Source organism: Clarias gariepinus, chromosome 25 (assembly GCF_024256425.1).
Source record: "Clarias gariepinus isolate MV-2021 ecotype Netherlands chromosome 25, CGAR_prim_01v2, whole genome shotgun sequence".
In the NCBI taxonomy this organism is placed as follows: Eukaryota; Metazoa; Chordata; class Actinopteri; order Siluriformes; family Clariidae; genus Clarias; species Clarias gariepinus.
Genome location: NC_071124.1, coordinates 20,878,744 through 20,897,032, shown reverse-complemented (window position 1 = coordinate 20,897,032; position 18,289 = coordinate 20,878,744). Strand labels below are relative to the sequence as shown.

General features: G+C 39.5%; 1 protein-coding gene, 1 long non-coding RNA gene and 1 pseudogene across 7 annotated transcripts; 1 reads left to right on the top strand and 2 right to left on the bottom strand.

Moving 5' to 3' along the window:
• Positions 1-563: 563 nt before the first annotated feature.
• On the bottom strand, positions 564-3,070 carry LOC128513468 (uncharacterized; annotated as a pseudogene).
• Positions 3,071-9,244: 6,174 nt separating this feature from the next.
• Positions 9,245-16,209, bottom strand: LOC128512936 (polymeric immunoglobulin receptor-like). 6 transcript variants are annotated; one of them, XM_053486473.1, is made up of 7 exons: positions 16,088-16,209; positions 15,613-15,933; positions 15,223-15,531; positions 15,098-15,146; positions 13,265-13,287; positions 13,146-13,185; positions 9,245-9,354 (listed from the first exon to the last, which is right to left on the bottom strand). In XM_053486473.1, exons 1-7 carry the CDS (start codon positions 16,122-16,124, stop codon positions 9,321-9,323), a joined length of 813 nt encoding a protein of 270 aa, XP_053342448.1. In that variant the 5' UTR covers positions 16,125-16,209; the 3' UTR covers positions 9,245-9,320. The 6 variants fall into 6 exon arrangements, with proteins under 6 accessions (XP_053342448.1, XP_053342449.1, XP_053342451.1 ...); XM_053486474.1 differs by having other exon boundaries at positions 13,146-13,182; XM_053486475.1 differs by lacking the exon at positions 13,265-13,287 and having other exon boundaries at positions 9,264-9,354.
• Positions 13,651-15,282, top strand: LOC128512942 (uncharacterized). The gene is made up of 3 exons (XR_008356342.1): positions 13,651-13,797; positions 14,223-14,302; positions 15,201-15,282. It is a non-coding gene; the product is annotated as an uncharacterized LOC128512942 (long non-coding RNA).
• Positions 16,210-18,289: the final 2,080 nt, after the last annotated feature.

Genomic DNA, 18,289 nt, shown 5'->3' with positions numbered 1-18,289 from the left:
GGCGTTGCTGGTTGGTTGGTGCGCTGTTGTAGAGATGACGTCAGTCAGGAAAGCCCTTCGGTGAGGCGTTGGTTGCCTGGTTACCGATGGCTGCGCTCTGGAACTTCTCCTGAGGTCTCCTTCGTTGTGGGACTTTGGAGTTCTGGCACGAAGTCTCGTTGAGAGTTCTGAAAGAGCGGATGACGCCAGCAGCGGCGGCGCAGCGCCCGCAAGGGCGGGAGCCCGAGCTGCTTGGAAGATGTTGTAGGTTGCAGTTGTGATGATATCTTCTCTTCTTCTTTTCCTGTGGACTTCCTAAGGGTTTTTGTCCCTTGGGGGTCAGTCCGTCCCACAGGTGATTCCTCCAATCGGATGTGATTGCAGGGCTTAGCCACACCTCACGTGGTCCCTCTTTCCATGCATAAATTAGCCAGGTGTTTCGGCTGTCACGTGTGACCCATCCGGTTGGAGTTTTTAATACTTTATAAAAAGTAATTTTGCATGAGCTCTGTTCATGCTACCAATTACCCATGTTCACCAACATTCTTGAAATAAAGCCAGCTTGAGATTGACACCAAACATTACATATCTTACCCACTCATTCCTTCCTGTATCTAATAAAAAGGTTTGTAAATGCTGATTACACCTTGAACGTTATGCAGATTAATCAAACATGTACACAGGAATAAAAGGACCTGAGTAAATATATGTAAATACGTTTTGCCCTACTGGCACACTTTAAAGATGTTTAAAATAGTGTCCATGCCGTATGCCTTTGTTCATGGAAAGGCATGTCTTCCAGAGGTCAAGAGACTGTCCAGGTGTGATGAGGCCTCTTCCTCCCCAGCTTGGGGTGGAGCTGTAAAACTGTCTTCTTTGTTTACCGGATCGCCGATTTACACCCTCGGTTTCGGGGTCTACTTCAAAGCATCTGGCCTTGTGAAGTTTCTTAGTTTTACAGACGTCCCCCTTAAGATAGCAAACCAGATAAGGTTATCAGGATGGTGCCATGCATGCTGGAAGAGGGTGTTCAGGAATGTGATCCATTGACTGTTCTCTCTATGGGAGCCCTGTTATTCGCTACATATCCCCCTTTTTGCTCGGTGAAGTTCCATTCGCGAACATCAGCGGGCACTGGAAGTAGAAACATAGAGAGAGAGAACAGGCACACACAAGACACAAACAACACCTCCATAACCAACTGAATCATGGTGCATAACCTAGTTACCTCGTATGGTCTGGTTACGAACACTTAAAACGACATGGGGTGCTTTTGGCTAGGCTTTATCCCAAATTGGGTTGTTTCGATTGGCTGACAACGATTTACTTTCACTTTGGGTGGAAAGAGTCAACCTAATTTTTGGGAGCTGTACTCAAGCTTGGTTAAGATAATTCCCTGATCAAAGAAAGAGAAAACGCAGGGGGAAAAAATAGACAAACACAAAGAGAAAGGGCCACAAGGACACAAATAGGTTGAGGAAACTAAACTAGTGTCGCATGTGTGGAGCAACTCCTCTCTACCAGAGGTTGGGCCTAGCAGTGCAGACAGAGGAGGGTGATTAGGTGTTTGTTTACAAAAGTGAATAAAATATCTGTATGTACCTTCCTAGAAGGACCAAAGTATGTTACTGTGGTGAAAGGTATACGACAGTTGATCTGTGTCAGTGGTCTGTTCTTCCCCCCTTTTCAGTTTGGAACAACTCTTTAATCATCCTTCTCATCAGTTCTTAAAAGTCTTGACATTGGTGATGTCTTCAGCTCATTTGTGGCTTGGGCTTGAGCTGGATTAGCTTAGACTTTTGACTAGTTTCTTTGTTGAATCATTGTTCTGATTCAAGGTCAGAAATCTTTGTTGAGAGCTTCCCGGAGCAGATGGTAGTCAGTCTTTGGGTGAGCTGCACACTTTAGGTCGCTGCACACTTTTGGTAGCTGCACACTTTAGGGCTGTATGTTGTTCAAAGCCAGAGTTTACCTTGGTCAGTGATGTGGAGTCTCTTTTCTAGATGGAGATCACTTTTCATACATAAGTCTGGAAATCTTGGCTGCCTGGCAGACGTGGCATAAATTTATCAAGGTGCCTGGCGAGTTGGTCAAGTTCTGCGCCATGCGATGCTCTGTGGCTGGAGGGAGCAGGTTCCCAGTGTTCTGCCATGAGGTAGGGTTCTTTGAAGGGGGCTGGGGGATGCGTCGCCCCGCCCGTCGCTTCTTCCACTACGTATCGGTCCAAGAACAGGGGACCTGGTCCTGCTCAACAGGGTTAAGATGCATGCATGTCGTTACCTTGACGGATCGTGGCACCATTCACAGGCGGGCTTGAGTTCCTCGGTGACGCTGTAGGACTCTTCTTTGCTATGGTCCATCTGTCGCATGAGGTAGCTGAGCTCGTTCCTTGCTTGTCCAGGTGAGTTTTGAGGGCTTTAATTCTGCCATTTTTCTCCCTGGGGTCAGACGTGGCCTTTTCTAGTAGCTCTTTTGCATACTGCAGCCTGTCGGAGAGATCAGCGTAGTTTGCCTTGCCTTGTTCACTTTCACGTGTAGTAGTTGCCAGAATTGCTTGCAGCACAGTGATTTTCACTTTGTCCTGCTCTACCTCGTCACCCCCTTTCTGTCGCTCCTGAGCTTCCAGTTTCAGTTGCTTGATGCGTTGTTGCACACGCCAGCTCCTGCTGTAGATAGGCGGCGTGCCTGTTGCGCAGCATTAATGCGACAATGAGTGTGTGACATAAGGAGCCGGTGATGTTGGACAGTTCATTGGGACTATAGCACTGACTTGGGTCTTGTCTCATACGGCTCATTAAGTTGTCATCTAGCTGGTCTGGCGTCTGGTACTTTAGTGTTTCGGCAGCCTTAGGTAGGAAGCTGTCGGTTGCAACACTTGTCCATGTCTTCAGATCTTTTCAGCGACTGACAGGTCTGTGGTGCAAGACATGTTTTGATGGGGTTCTAGAACCACGACTGACACAGATGTGAGAGAAAGAAACAAAACAAAAAGCAAGAGAGAAAGAAAAAACAACAAACACAGCAAACAGATGTGTAAGTGTGGGCTACTGCCGAGTGTGGTTCTCTGTGACTGTGGTCCTCTGGTGGGCATGCTACTAACTGGGAGTTTCTGTGGGAAGAGCTAGTGAACACACAGTTAGCATGGCTAGAGAACCGATGCAGAAAAGAACAACAACACAGAGCAAGGGATAGAGTAGTCATGGTAATTTTCTACTTTCCTATAAGAGGAGGTTCCTTTTTTGTGTAAGGAAAGGTTAGAGCTAATGTTAAGCTGAGGAAAAACAACAGAAACCGCATTTCTGTGGCAGAATAAGTACAATACCAAATTTTGTTTTTCATTCCCCCTTTTGTTTTATTAATTTTGATTTGGAAGGGTGCTCCTAAGTAAAGGGGTTTAAGATGGGGATTTCTCAGTATGTGATTGTTATTTAAGATTTCCTCTAGGCGAAAGAAACAATAACAATGACAGTATTGGTTAACTCAGCATTAGGGTTGACAACCATACACAGATTGAAACACTTTTAAACGCGTCTTCAAATTTTTATGGACGGTTTCCTAGTTGACCTGCTTTAACCTTGGCTAGGTAGGATCCCAGCACGAAAAGGGAAGGTACGGTGAGAGTGGGGCGCATTTGAACCTAAGAATTCACGCTTCAACAATATGTAACGTTTCTACCGTTCTCTGCTTTTGTGACTTTCACAGATACAATCCTAGAATAGCAGCAGTAGTCAAACCAGGAGAAAAACTGAGTTAAAGAGAAAAAGAAAGTGTGGGGTTTCCTTCTAATGTGAGGACACTTAACAGGGTTGACCAAGTTAGTTAAAACTGGGTGACAAAAGACCTGGTGGATAATGTGAAACCTTTTAAATTTGAAGTTTAAATTATGAATTATAGCTAATTATTGAGCATTAATTAGCACTAGAATTGGTAGAAGCAATTTGTTATTAACTCCATTGATTGTCTATCATTAAATTAGAGACCCGACTTCTAATTTATTACTTAATTTTGAAGAATTTCAAACTAATAATGATAGTTGATGATCAATGTTGAAAGATGTTTATCATCAAAATCATAAGTAGTTACAGTTACAGTGTATGATGAACACCGAAACTGTAATAATTTATGAAATTGAATTTAAGTTTTAGATTAAAACAATTAGACAATGATCAACATTCCAGGATGTCATCAAAATCAATAAAAGTAATTTTGCTTAATCCATTAAGTATAGGTAAAGTAATCAAGAGGGGGTCAAAAGAGAAAAAGGAAAAAGACCCAGAAAGATGCTACGTGCTAACCGCTAGCCTTAAATGCTACTAGCACAGATGCTACATGCACACAGGCTACAATGTAAACGCACTAGGTTTGCTAACTGACGTAGCTCATGCTAGGCTTTGTTTACAACTGGTATTAGATAGCGCGGGCGGACTTCGCTTGCGCACTTAAAAGTTATCGCGGAAGAGGTTGTTTAGAGTTTCCGGGTCACAGTCGTCGCTATAGTTACGTACACTTAAACGAGCGTGCTAGTTCAACAGTTATGGGTGGTCAGTAACAATGGCAGCGCATTTAACAATGAACAACCCGAACAACCCTAGTTAGCTCTTTATAGCTGAACGACGTCAACTCCACTCGTTAGAGTGGGGCACACAACTTAGTTGTTACTACATTTAACACAACAATGTTGCTAAGATCTCGGCGGATCTCAGCCCTTTGTCAGACAAACATACCGACATTAAACACATGAACAAACGTGTCTTTTGACCGCACATTTTACTTTAACGAGATTAACATTCTCCCATGCAACGCATTTGCCACTCTCTCAGAGCACCGCGTTTAGTTCACTAGTTTAAGCATGAACTGCAGTTTACTTTAACGTATAGCTGAGCTTGAAAATGGAATACGCATTTCCCGCTCGCTATGAAGGCCTTTAAAAGATTAGAGGTAGGTTTAAAACATCGCTCCAATCAATATTTATCGCAATGAAGGAAGATTTCTTCGTTCCAACAAGCGATGTTGATGCTATTAAAATGTACAGCGAAGAGGTTGCTTCGTCTTTAGCGCACAAGTTTAATATTATAAACTGCAGTTTACTTTAACCATTAACCGTGACTAAATGTTATGCAAATAGCGGCTGTTAACGTACAATACTGAAGGTGGTTTTAAACTATTCAATCAAAAGAGTAAGTTCGCGTTGCATTTCATTCATTTACACAGTGGTGTGTCGCAAAACAAGTACGTATACAGTATCGCAAAACTCTGTTTCTCTGCCTCTAATCTATTTTTGGACAATAGAAGAGATACAGTAATCGGTCTTGGTTTTATGGATTTTTAAGCCAAACAATGCCCGCTTTTATTCTCCACCATAATATATGTAGCGTTTTAACGTTATAATGACAATGAAAAGCTGCCTGCATTCTCCACCATTATATATGTAGCGTTTTAACGTTATAATGACAATGAAAAGCTGCCGGCATTCTCCACCATAATACTGTGTATAGGTAGAGTTTTAACATAATAATGACCATGAATAGTTTACGGCATTCTTCATCATTAATACGTAGGGTTTACATAATCAAGACAACGAATGACGGTTGCATTGTCCACCAATAAATATAGACATTTTAATGTGAACACAATGCCAACGCATCCGTCATCATTAACAAGTAATTTTTAGCTCTGGGTCAGAGTTGTATCGAATCTTTAACGATTTGGTTTAATTTGATTAATTGAATCAAAATTTATAACGTACACTATATTGACTACCCGTCCAGCGTTTAGCACAATTTAGTGTATCTTACCAGTTCTGGTTATCACATGGCCAACGGCTATAACACAAAATCTAGTATTTAGCAATTTATGAGCAAGGTAACACGATCTGGGCAAATGTTTAGACTTTAAAATACATGACCAAGACAACAGTACTTTATAAAGAAACGAGAATTTATTTGACTAATCTACGATACATGAAACTACACTACTTGAACGCACGCGCACACACACACACACACACACAAACAATTTGGCAAGTGAAAATGAATGAAGTTATTCTAGTACTGGTTACTAGATCAACGAAAGTCACAAGAGCAGAGTCTTGGGTTCAATCTTACGGTTTAGTTATGAAACGAGCACCAACTTCAGCAAGGTATGCAGCATTGTTTGTTTACTTGCGTTACGTTTCGTTCTCATCCTTTGGTTCACCTCCAACGAAGGGAATCACGGCGTTGCTGGTTGGTTGGTGCGCTGTTGTAGAGATGACGTCAGTCAGGAAAGCCCTTCGGTGAGGCGTTGGTTGCCTGGTTACCGATGGCTGCGCTCTGGAACTTCTCCTGAGGTCTCCTTCGTTGTGGGACTTTGGAGTTCTGGCACGAAGTCTCGTTGAGAGTTCTGAAAGAGCGGATGACGCCAGCAGCGGCGGCGCAGCGCCCGCAAGGGCGGGAGCCCGAGCTGCTTGGAAGATGTTGTAGGTTGCAGTTGTGATGATATCTTCTCTTCTTCTTTTCCTGTGGACTTCCTAAGGGTTTTTGTCCCTTGGGGGTCAGTCCGTCCCACAGGTGATTCCTCCAATCGGATGTGATTGCAGGGCTTAGCCACACCTCACGTGGTCCCTCTTTCCATGCATAAATTAGCCAGGTGTTTCGGCTGTCACGTGTGACCCATCCGGTTGGAGTTTTTAATACTTTATAAAAAGTAATTTTGCATGAGCTCTGTTCATGCTACCAATTACCCATGTTCACCAACATTCTTGAAATAAAGCCAGCTTGAGATTGACACCAAACATTACATATCTTACCCACTCATTCCTTCCTGTATCTAATAAAAAGGTTTGTAAATGCTGATTACACCTTGAACGTTATGCAGATTAATCAAACATGTACACAGGAATAAAAGGACCTGAGTAAATATATGTAAATACGTTTTGCCCTACTGGCACACTTTAAAGATGTTTAAAATAGTGTCCATGCCGTATGCCTTTGTTCATGGAAAGGCATGTCTTCCAGAGGTCAAGAGACTGTCCAGGTGTGATGAGGCCTCTTCCTCCCCAGCTTGGGGTGGAGCTGTAAAACTGTCTTCTTTGTTTACCGGATCGCCGATTTACACCCTCGGTTTCGGGGTCTACTTCAAAGCATCTGGCCTTGTGAAGTTTCTTAGTTTTACAGACGTCCCCCTTAAGATAGCAAACCAGATAAGGTTATCAGGATGGTGCCATGCATGCTGGAAGAGGGTGTTCAGGAATGTGATCCATTGACTGTTCTCTCTATGGGAGCCCTGTTATTCGCTACAGCAATTACAAGCTTTATTACATTGACAGCAAAATAGTGTACAAATCCAATTTAAATGTTAAGATATTGTTTAGAAAAACAAATGCTCTATGGCTAGATGACAGAATTGGCATTGATTAAACATGTAGGTAGATGGATGGATGGATGGATAGATGGATGGATGGATGGATGGATGGATAACTTAACTTGGTTATTAACATAAATTTACCCACTGGTCGAATTTTGAGTAGAAAGTATGCAAGAGTGAACTGAAGAGTGCACCATACAGTAGCACCAGTATTTTAGTATTGCTGTATATACAGTATTTCCTATTATGATGACATGGGATAAAGACAGATGCTAAACTAAAAATTTAACACTGAACTGCCTCTATTTCTGACTGGCAACACCTGCACACAGAACAGAAAAGCACTACTATTACTCAATGAATATAAAAATATTTGATAATACAAAAGATTAATTGATAAATTAGTTTAGTGCTTTAAGGTTTTGATGCATTGATGATTTACTTATACTCATGTTTAATTTGTTCTGTTGTTAAATAATATGTGAGGTTTCCTTATCTCACAAGTCAAGTCTTAGATATTAGATATTAATAGAATAATTAGTAGTCCTGGTGTAACAGACACCAGATGCCCTGCAACTTCACTCCATGCCTAGCAATGCAGACACATCATATATACAACTTTTTTGGTTTTATTAATTCAAATCAAACTTATCTAAGATTTGTACCACATTCATGCACTGTTTATAAGTTCCCTTCCCTACTTCCCTGACTTTCCCTTCCATTGGTTAAATGCATCACATGTGATGTGTGATGACCAGCTCTGTGAAAAGCTTTGTGAAAAAAGTGTAAAACCCATCTATGGTGTCCATATTTATACTCATATATAAAAGCCTGGATTGACAGCATGAATTGTTCGATTCACATTTGCAGTCATACAAAAGACCACACATTGCCCCACATGAGAGAGATATTGAACTCCTATTATTATCTGTCAATGCAAGTGTCCCTTAAATTATAAATAATCTCTTCACTGTAAATAGTGTCCATTCTGGGTGTCATTTTAATTGCAATAGTGATATTTTGCCTACTGTATATCTTTAAATCTAAAAGTGGGTAAATATTATAAACTTTATCAGTAAATTGATGCCAGATCAATATCTTCACGTAGCATACTGTATCTCATATACACATGAAGCAAGTCATAAAAAGAGAAATATATACTGTAGGTGTCTAACTTTAGAACTCGATTACTGTATACTGTAATTAACAAGGCAACAGCACTGAAGTATTTTTTTTAAATCCAATGTTAACGTATTGTTTATAAAATCCATGCTGTTGTACTATACACAGAAACTCTCTACTGCATAAGTCTGACAGACAAACAGACAAACAGGAATAAAATGCAATCTTTTAATAAACATACATACTGTACTGTAGGGCTCAGGATTGTGACATATTCTTTTTAAAGCACAAAGTAGGCAATATGGTGAACTGAAGTTTAGTTTTAACCAACTTCCCAAATATGACTGAACAAAACATTTTAAACTGGGTCAAAGAAATACTGTAGCACAAATACACAATTGCATGTGTTTATGCTTGTTTTCAGTTGTTGTTATGACCAGAAAATGATAATAAAATGCTCCTGTGTATTTGTGTAATTTTTTGCCTATGTGACCCAGTTTCAAATTAAACATTTTTGGTTCAGTCATATTTGGGAAATTGTCACTAAATTACAGGATGCTTTTTCAAATAAAACAAGAAGTGTTAAAAACTCATTTTTTTTTTTTTTTTTTTTTTTTTACATTTTAGATTTCTGTCAATCTGTCCATGTTTCATTTTATTTAGACCTTTAGCATGCCAGAAACAGGGAGCATAACGCAAACATAATTAACAACACATGAGCAAACAAATACAACTTGTAAAAAAAAACACCCAATGTAAATAGTTTAAAAAAGGAAGATAGATAGATAGATACTGTAGATAGATAGATAGATAGATAGATAGATAGATAGATAGATAGATAGATAGATAGACTGATTTAATGCCAGTTACAGCCTTCAGTTGTGTGCAATGCAGAACTTCACTGGCATTCTGAGACATAAAACACACCAATTATCAATAACTGTGTGTATTACAAAATATTTAGCAAAATCACATTTGTGCCAGCAAAAAAGTCTATCTGTGTGAAGTCGGGCCCCCGTCCTGATCTAAATCTTTACAAAAGCATGTAATTTGTTCATACATGACAAATTAAGCAACATTACAGGAGATAGAGTGCCGTTGTTCTTGAATATCAGCAGGGCTAAGATAAACTCCAAGGAAAGCATACGACATTTTTTTACAACACAGAGAGCCGTAAGATGGGCTGCCCATTATAATGAGTATTATAGTTTAGCCAGGTTTTTGCATTTTTAAACGGTGGAAAAGCGAAATAGTGAAACAAGCGACAGTTGTTTGAAAGCTTTATGTACACAGACATTATAAATGCATGACTCAGCTGCATTATGTTATCCTTATTAGCTTGCTCCAATAAGCCATCGATAAAAGACCTGTGTAGGACTGTTACAATCTAAACTAAAAAATTTCGAAATTAAAGCGAAACTAGAGAGAAGATCAGAGTGTTTAGCTTGTGAGGAGGTAGTAAAATGTAGAAAAAAATGAGAACATGCTAATGTATGCCATACTCTTACCTTTAAAGATAAAAAGTAAGTGATCAGCAGTTTATGAAAGCCTCAATGCCACCTGTCAGTTTTCCGCACATACCCATAAGGTGTGTGAAAAACAGGGGGTACATTATAATAAGTAATTAAGTGCTGCTTATAACAGGGAATAAAAAAAAAAGTTGTGTACACTAAAATCATTTTATAAAAATATCTAATATGTATATATGAATATGATTATTTGAATATGTGTGCCATGGATGATGCCCACAACTGCAGCTTGTTTTTCATTGATTTCACGATTGTAGTGGGAAATGTATAAATATGAGTCACTTTGAGAATATTTGCCCACTTAGGAGTGATTTCGTAAGTGTAATAAGGAAAAGAAGAGCCCTTATGCAGGGCTTCAGAGGGGTTCATTCAGTAAAATAGGAGTGTTCGAGAGTGCTTATGACAACGTACAGGAACACCTTTCCTTAAAGGGGGATAATGTGAGTTTATTAATTGCAAACTCAAAAGGAAAATAAATAAATAAAAAAAAACCTTCTCCATCTCCTTGAGACAGGACAGGGCACTGGCCTTTGTCTGGGTGCTATTACCAGAGCGACTTGCTTTCTACCTGGTGCTACCTAATAATGGCAAGCTGCGTGGCAGGAAGGCCCCAAATAGATGCACTTGCCAGGTTGCACCCATGATTGCCCCTACGGCCACATTACCTAGCAACCAAACGAGGTCCGAGTCATTACACAGACTATAATTTTGGGGTTTTTGGGTTGTCAAAAAAAAAAAAATTAAAAATAAAAATCTCTTCCCTGCTAGAACACCAGCTTGATTTGGAGCTTTCATACAAAATTAATGATTTTATGCTATTCAACTGCAAAAGTTGGCATATATAGGCAATATTGTTTGAGTACTGTATGGCTTTTTTTCCTCTTAAAAGCCTATTTCAATAAATAAATAAATATATATCCTGCCTAGGGGCATATTCTTGGGCAACCCCTGGAAATCTCAACCCCGCAATTGTGAACCAAATGTTAGGTTCTAGATCCATGCGCATGGTTATTGCAGGACTGGAAACACAGTATTTTTCACTGCTGTTATCATTATAGATTTTCAAAAATATAAAGAATTATAAAGAATTCTTCTTTATTTTATTGATGTTAGCAAGTACCATATCCATGTCCTGCGGGCTGCTAAAATGACTTGAATGAATGAATATACAGTATAGGAATTGTAACTGGTTTATGCAGATGTTATTTTTCCATATCACTATTATCCTTATAAATAATAAATAAGTCTGCCCTTAGGGGCCCGCTACTGGCCCGTGGCCCCAAACAGTTGCCTGCTTTGCCGGTTGACAAATTATACCTCTGATTTTATCTTCAAAAATGAATTGAGCACAATTTTTTTTTTTTTTATGGGGAGAAATTAACTAACTTTTTTAATTAACTGATCATGTTGGGGCCTAAATTCACACAGATAAAAAGTACTGTATACAGTCGAACCTCGGATTACGAGTAACGCGGTTTACGAGTGTTCCGCAAGACAAGCAAAGATTTTTAATAAATTTTGACTTGAAAAACGAGCATTGTCTCGGTTTACAAGCACCAAGTATCATGTTTCACGCATGTGCTTCTTGTTTTGACGTCGAGCATCACATGATCACAACTGAGCCAACGTTTTTTCTCTTTCTTGCGCTGCGGAATCGTCTCCCCTGCTGGGTCTTAGTGCTCGTCTCTTACTGGTATAAACAACATCCGTGCACGTGTGTACTGTTTACTATAACACTGTGACCAGGTGTGTGTGTAAAACATATTTTATTTTGTGTTCGGAAGCGCGTGTGTACAACGCGTGTACTGTTTCTTATAACACACGTGTGTGTGCGCGAATAAAGCAAAAGAAATTCTCAATACAGAGGTTAAAAATCTATTTTCTTCCTCATCACGGTGTGTATGTATGTGTGTGTGTGTGTGTGTGTGTGTGTGTGCGCGCGCGAGCATAATTTGACACTGTGCCGGCTATGTGTGTGTATGTGTGTGAAACCCCTTTCACAAACACACACATATGCGCACAGAAATTAAGGCGAGAGACACACACTCTGCTCTCCGAAGAAACTCTGCTCTGTCGCAAATCTTTTCAAAGGTAAGGTGCTAGTTTATTTGTTTGTTTGTTTTATTTTACAGCAGTGATTCTGTTAGTTTGCGCTCACACGAGTTTCCTTTTAGATAAAACAATGTAGCGGGAGAGAGACGTTGATTTATGACCGCTGTTTACGGAAGTGTAGTCCAGTGCAGGAGATGCATTGTGGGTAATGCAGTCTGGTGTGTGTAAACGCGAATGCGAGATGTAAGCTAGGATATAGAGCCTGAGTTTTGTTCTTTTAGAAGTTTTTTTAGTAGGATTTAAGTGCAGGATCCACCCGAAAGTTTGTACAATAACCTGACAATGCAGAAAATAAAAGAACGGGCATGCCTCGACCAGTTTGTCCATCTCATCATTACACGAGCATGAATTAACGGGCTGTTATGCTGACACGAGCAACATTAAAATAAAGCGGAGAAGCTTTAATAATTTAGAAGAGAACAACAGTCTTTCCGTTAATGTGTGTGTGTGTGTGTGTGTGTGTGTGTGTGTGTGTGTGTGTGTGTTTAAATGAGAGGAGAAAGTTTTACTGTGTAAGATAAGGAGGGGAAGACTGGAGGGGCTAAAAGCAAGAGTCTTCACTTACTCTAGCTTCACACACGCACACATACACAGCGCCTGCGTGCACAAACGGAAACACTTACAGTATCTGCCGGGATTTATGTTTTACTTTTTTGAAAGGTAAAATGCAGGTTAATTCATTTTATTTTTACTTTATATTTTGTATTAATTATTTTTATGTATTTATTTTTTTGGGCTGTAGAACAAATAATTTAAGTTTCCATTATTTCTTATGGGAAATTAAATTTGGTTTACGAGTGTTTTGGAATACGAGCCCACTTCCCGAATAAATTATGCTCGTAATCCAAAGTTCCACTGTACTACTATAAATCACATTTAACATTACCATGTGTAACATTTACAAGACTTAATAAATCTTTGGTTGATGTGAGTGTCTGCTAAAAGACTACAAACAAGATGTGCCGTCATTACATTCCACAACGAGATTTTGACTTAAAGCATGGAATTTAAAATCATTTGGTGAATCAAATTTCATGATATGGGTGTGTTTGTACTCACATGGTTTTCTCACTGCTATAAGTTGCTGTTACAGGCGCTGCTGTGGGAGAGAAATAATTACTGTGAGAAGCACAACATGTGGGAAAGAAGAGATATATATTGTATACAATTGATGCTACCTGAAGTGTCCCTTAAGACAGACCTGTATATAAGACATAAACAATGTTATAATAGTAAAGTTTAATCACCCTGATTTTCGAATATATACACATTTTCTTCATACACAATTTACGTCATGGTCATCTAATTTCTTTTGATGGATTAGATAAAGTTTTACATAATTTTTTTTGGCTAGACATCAAGGTGGAAAACATCAAACCACTGTACTTTGGTTACAATTGTGAGGGTTTACCACTAGAGGGCACTCTAGTAACTTTTCTCGGGCACTCGAGGAAATTGAGTAATTCGATTACAGAAAATAACCAAGGCAAAATCTTCATTTTAAAAGCTTTGCACAATTATTTGTTGACAACGCGCTTTTGACAAAGTGTGCTTCCGGATGCAAGCTGCCAGTAAACACCAACGACGAAGCGCTTACGTCTCCCACAAAGCGGAAGGAGACTCAAACAGTTAGCTGTGTATTAATTTGATAGTGCGTTCTGTTGCGGGCTGGAAGAGAGGAAGGAACCAGCAAGAGAAAATGACAGAAATTGTCAGTAAAGGCTTATATTTTATGCCTGAGCTGTAGATTTTAAACCTTTTAGTTCTGAAAGTTAAGTTAGTGTTTTTGTGTGTGTATATATATATATATATATATATATATATATATATATATATATATATATATAAAATGTGCCTTAGTATTTTTATATATATGTTTTTGCGTCTGAGAAAAAGCTTTAAAATAAGAATGTAGGGCACTGTAATGTACTTAATTCATCTCAGTCAACTTTAATACCCCTATTTCACCTACGCGGTTTCGCGCGGTGGCCAGAAGTACCATGCATCATGATTCATTGCGAGTTTTGGTGCTGCGATTATGGTCCATCTTTTCGCATGAAAAATTAAACATGTTTAATTTTTAATTTTTTAATGTTTAATTTTTAACATGTTTATTTTTTTTGGTGGACCTTGCAGAACTTCACGGAACATTGGCGGGCAGTTACGACGGCTCATGGTGCCTAACACAGCTTCTCACTGCGAGTCAAACTGCATAGGTGAGATAGGGGTATTAGCTATTCCTTGTATTATGAATAATGACCGTGTTTATTTTTTTTAGATAAAATGCTGTATGCAGGTAAAAAATAAAAGTAGATTTTTCTAAAAAGAAAACCAATTAATCTTTATATCTCTTATATATTACATTGCTGTTTAATTAAGCAAAAGTACATTTTATCCGATTACTCGATTAAATGTTTGGTAGAATACCTGATTACTAAAATATTTAATATCTACAGCCTTACCACTAATTCATACCAATACTTAAATACATGGTTCACTATTATGGTTTGTTTTTTTATTTTAATGTAATATGTTTTTATTTACACTACACTTATTCGTAATTACTTTAATTGTAATCAAATTCAATATAGTAAAGCTAAATCTTTTATTTTTTTTACTTTAAGTGAAAATTCTTTTGAATCTAAGGTTCAACAATTTACATGTCATTACTGATAGAACCTGCAGTCAGTGATGCTCCTGTGAGTTAGAAAATATCAAATTAGAAACATCTGAAATAACAGTTGCACAAATTTTAACTTAAATATATACATCTAATGACATATACATATTTACTGTATCTGATGACGTATACAGTATGTGATGCTTTGAAACACCTGTTTTAAACATAAGTCAAAGTGTGAAGCTTTGACCACTTCAATTTTTTTCTTTTTTACATATAGTTTTACATATATGCATTTCCTTGTCTTTATTTAAAGACATATTTATACCAATATGCATCTCTTTGCATACTAAATATAACTATATTCCAATTCCTGAGCTTTCCTACTTACATATAATTAGAAACATGGTGAGTGGTTGCAATCTCTGTTGTTTCCACATCTAAATGAAAAAATATCAATGTAATTTTAATTCTCATCATTTCATTTTAAACAGCAATCAGTGTGTGTGATAATACCTGGAGGTGGATCACTGACACTGATGTGAACAGGAACCTGCAGATCTCCTGCACCACACCAGTACCAGCCAGCATCACTCTTCTTCAGTCCTCTCATCTCCACACTGAAGGATTCTCTGCCATCATCACTGAGCTGCACTGCTGAATTCTGGGATGTTTCAGTCCACTGAAATGTGTTGCAGTTCTTGTCTTTAAATCTGCACCACTGCTTCTGTTCATTCTGATACGCAGCGCTGTAGCGACACTGGACTGTGACGTTGCCTCCTTCCTCACCTCTCACTCTGCTCTCCTTAACAGACAGATCAGAATCTGAGCACAAATATAGAGTCAGTTATGTACAGTCAATAATCAATAAAGCAATATTAAATACAATTAAATACAGTACAGTACCTCTTTTCACTGTGATATAAATCTTCTCTTTAACATCTGGCTCTGTTATGTCACCTATCTCTACAGCACACCAGTACCATCCAGTGTCTTTTGTCTTCAGATTATTCATAGTCACAGTAAAGAGACTCTCAGCTGGGTTATCATTTACTGTCATTTTGTCATTTGTTTGATTGGCATACGCCTGAATTTTGCATAAATTGAATTCTCCACCAGAGCACCAGTATTTCTTATGCTGTATATATTTCCTATTGTAATCACACAAAATAGTGACAGATGCTCCAGTTTTACCATTAAAATGCCTATTTGCTTGAATGGCAACACCTGCACAAAGAACAGAACAACACTACGATTACTAAATTGAAATAATTTGATAAAAACAGATGGTTGATAAATGGTTTCAATACTTTGTTTTTGATGTATTAATGATTTACACTTAACAATTTAAAACATAAGAATGCCAGAGAAATGTACTTACTCGAAATGATGATAATTAAAATGGAAAAGCAGCTCATGTTAGAATAAAATGTAAGGTGTCTTGCTTCTCTGTGAAGTTGTTACTGTGTCTGTAGCAGTTCAAGCAGTTCCTCTTCAGTTCGCATTTTGCACTTGTTATAAATAACTCGTCTGATGTTCTCTTATTAAACACCACATGCACTGATGCAAGACCAGCTCAGTAAAAGGATTTGCATTTACAGTATAATAATACAGGGTATATTGACCTATATACTGTAGACCAAACCAGAATAGATGAGATTATTTAAAAAAGTCTTTAACATACATTTGATTAACACATAGGAGAATGCTGGAGAGACGAGTGAGCTTATTTGCTGCCCAATTAGGCAGCAAATAAGCTCTTTATTAGGCACACAGCCGGTATGGCATGAGCAGCACCTTCACTCAGGAACCTACATCCAATTCAGCTTCAGCCTGAACCAGAGCACATTTCACACGTCACACACCCCACACACAACAGGGCCGAAGCCACTAACCCAAACACCTTTCCCCATCATGGTGAACACACCGACATCCCCGCAAGGCATGCTGGTCGTCAGCCACCGCCCCGCCCACGCCACACTGCCCCCACCCGAGCTGTGACCGTCCCTGGTCACCATGACGAACTTTGTTTTGGAGGCGTGGAGGCAGTCGGCGCTGGCGGTGGGAACGCCGGCGTCCTTTGGCAGGTGAGGGATGAACACGAGTATTGTCCTGAGGCGGTCCGGCCTCCACAGAGTTCGATGTTTCCAAAATCTCGCCCCCGGCTGGGAGTGTCAACGCCCATACGCTTTCCAAGCGTCCTCCCGGCGCTAGTTTAGCAGCTGCTGGTGTACGCTGTCCCGTGCCTCGCCCTCGCCGCGAAACGTCGGAGAGCCGCGACGGGTAGCCCTGTCCCTGGCTAGGTTCACGAACCGAGCGCCACTGAGCTGCGGGCGGTCGCTCGGCTCTTCCGCCGTGATGTACCGCCGATATGGGCTCAGCGCGCTCGGCCTCGCGCAGCGGCAGGTTGCTTTGCCGGCTAACGGCGCACGGAGCTGTATCTTGCTCCGACGCTTGCGCAGCGCCAGCCTCCGCCCCGAGATCCAGCGCCGGGATTTTCTTCTTGCCGCTCCGCGTTGGTTGACGTGGCGTGCTCGCGCTAGCTCCGTCAGGAAAGCGCTTCTTCTGCGCGAGTAGTCGCTCCTCTACTCGGCGGCCCGCTTGGATTTTCAGAAGGTCCTCCGTTGTGCGCTCGAACCTGTTACTCACCATCCCACTTCTGACACCAATGTAGCATTTTTACGCCGGAAAGAATGCTGGAGAGACGAGTGAGCTTATTTGCTGCCCAATGCAATGGCTGGGAGTACTTTATTAGGCACACAGCCGCTATGGCATGAGCAGCACCTTCACTCAGGAACCTACATCCAATTCAGCTTCAGCCTGAACCAGAGCACATTTCACGGTGAACACACCGACATCCCCGTAAGGCATGCTGGTCGTCAGCCGCCGCCCCGCCCACGCCACAATATTATATTATATTATATTATATTATATTATATTATATTATATTATATTATATTAATATATATATTACTAAATAGAACTAAAATTTATTGTACTTCTATCGACAAAGCAAGACCCAGTGTCCATTACAAGGGACATGTTATAACTAATAAATAAATGACAGTTTTGAAAAAAAAAATCTGTGAGAAATGTTTCTGATATATCACAGACTTATGTTATATTTAAAAAATTTAAATATGAAAACTTTTTTTCTTTCGGATCTCAGGAGGGTATAGCGCATAGTCTCAGAAGAAGCCTAGATTAATTTACAGTAATAGGCTTTTTTAAAGTTCTAGGAACATAACAAGTGTAGCTACAAATATGAAGTCAGCTCAGTTAATCCCACTAATTATCATTTACAGACCCCCAGGGCCGTACTCTGAATTTCTTTGTAAATTTGCAGATTTCCTCTAAATCCTAGTCATTTCTGTAGCCAAAGCATTATTTGCTGGAGATTATTAATATTAATATTCTTTTTGAGAATCCAGAAGACCTCCTGAGAATTGCATTTACGTATGTCCATACTGGACTCACTAGAAGTAAACCAGTGTGTAGTAGGACCCACTCATCAAGAAGGTCACACTTTCTAAATTTATCCCAGATCACTGTCTTGTCTCAATTAAAGTTGGTGTTGGCCCAT

Coding starts and splice junctions, on each gene's coding strand:
- LOC128512936 (XM_053486473.1), bottom strand. CDS start 16,124: ATGAGCTGCTTTTCCATTTTAATTATCATCATTTCGA. Junction 13,186..13,264: donor TGTCTTAAGGGACACTTCAG/GTAGCATCAATT, acceptor TCTCTCCCACAG/CAGCGCCTGTAACAGCAACT. Junction 9,355..13,145: donor TATAGCAGTGAGAAAACCAT/GTGAGTACAAAC, acceptor TTTATGTCTCAG/AATGCCAGTGAAGTTCTGCA.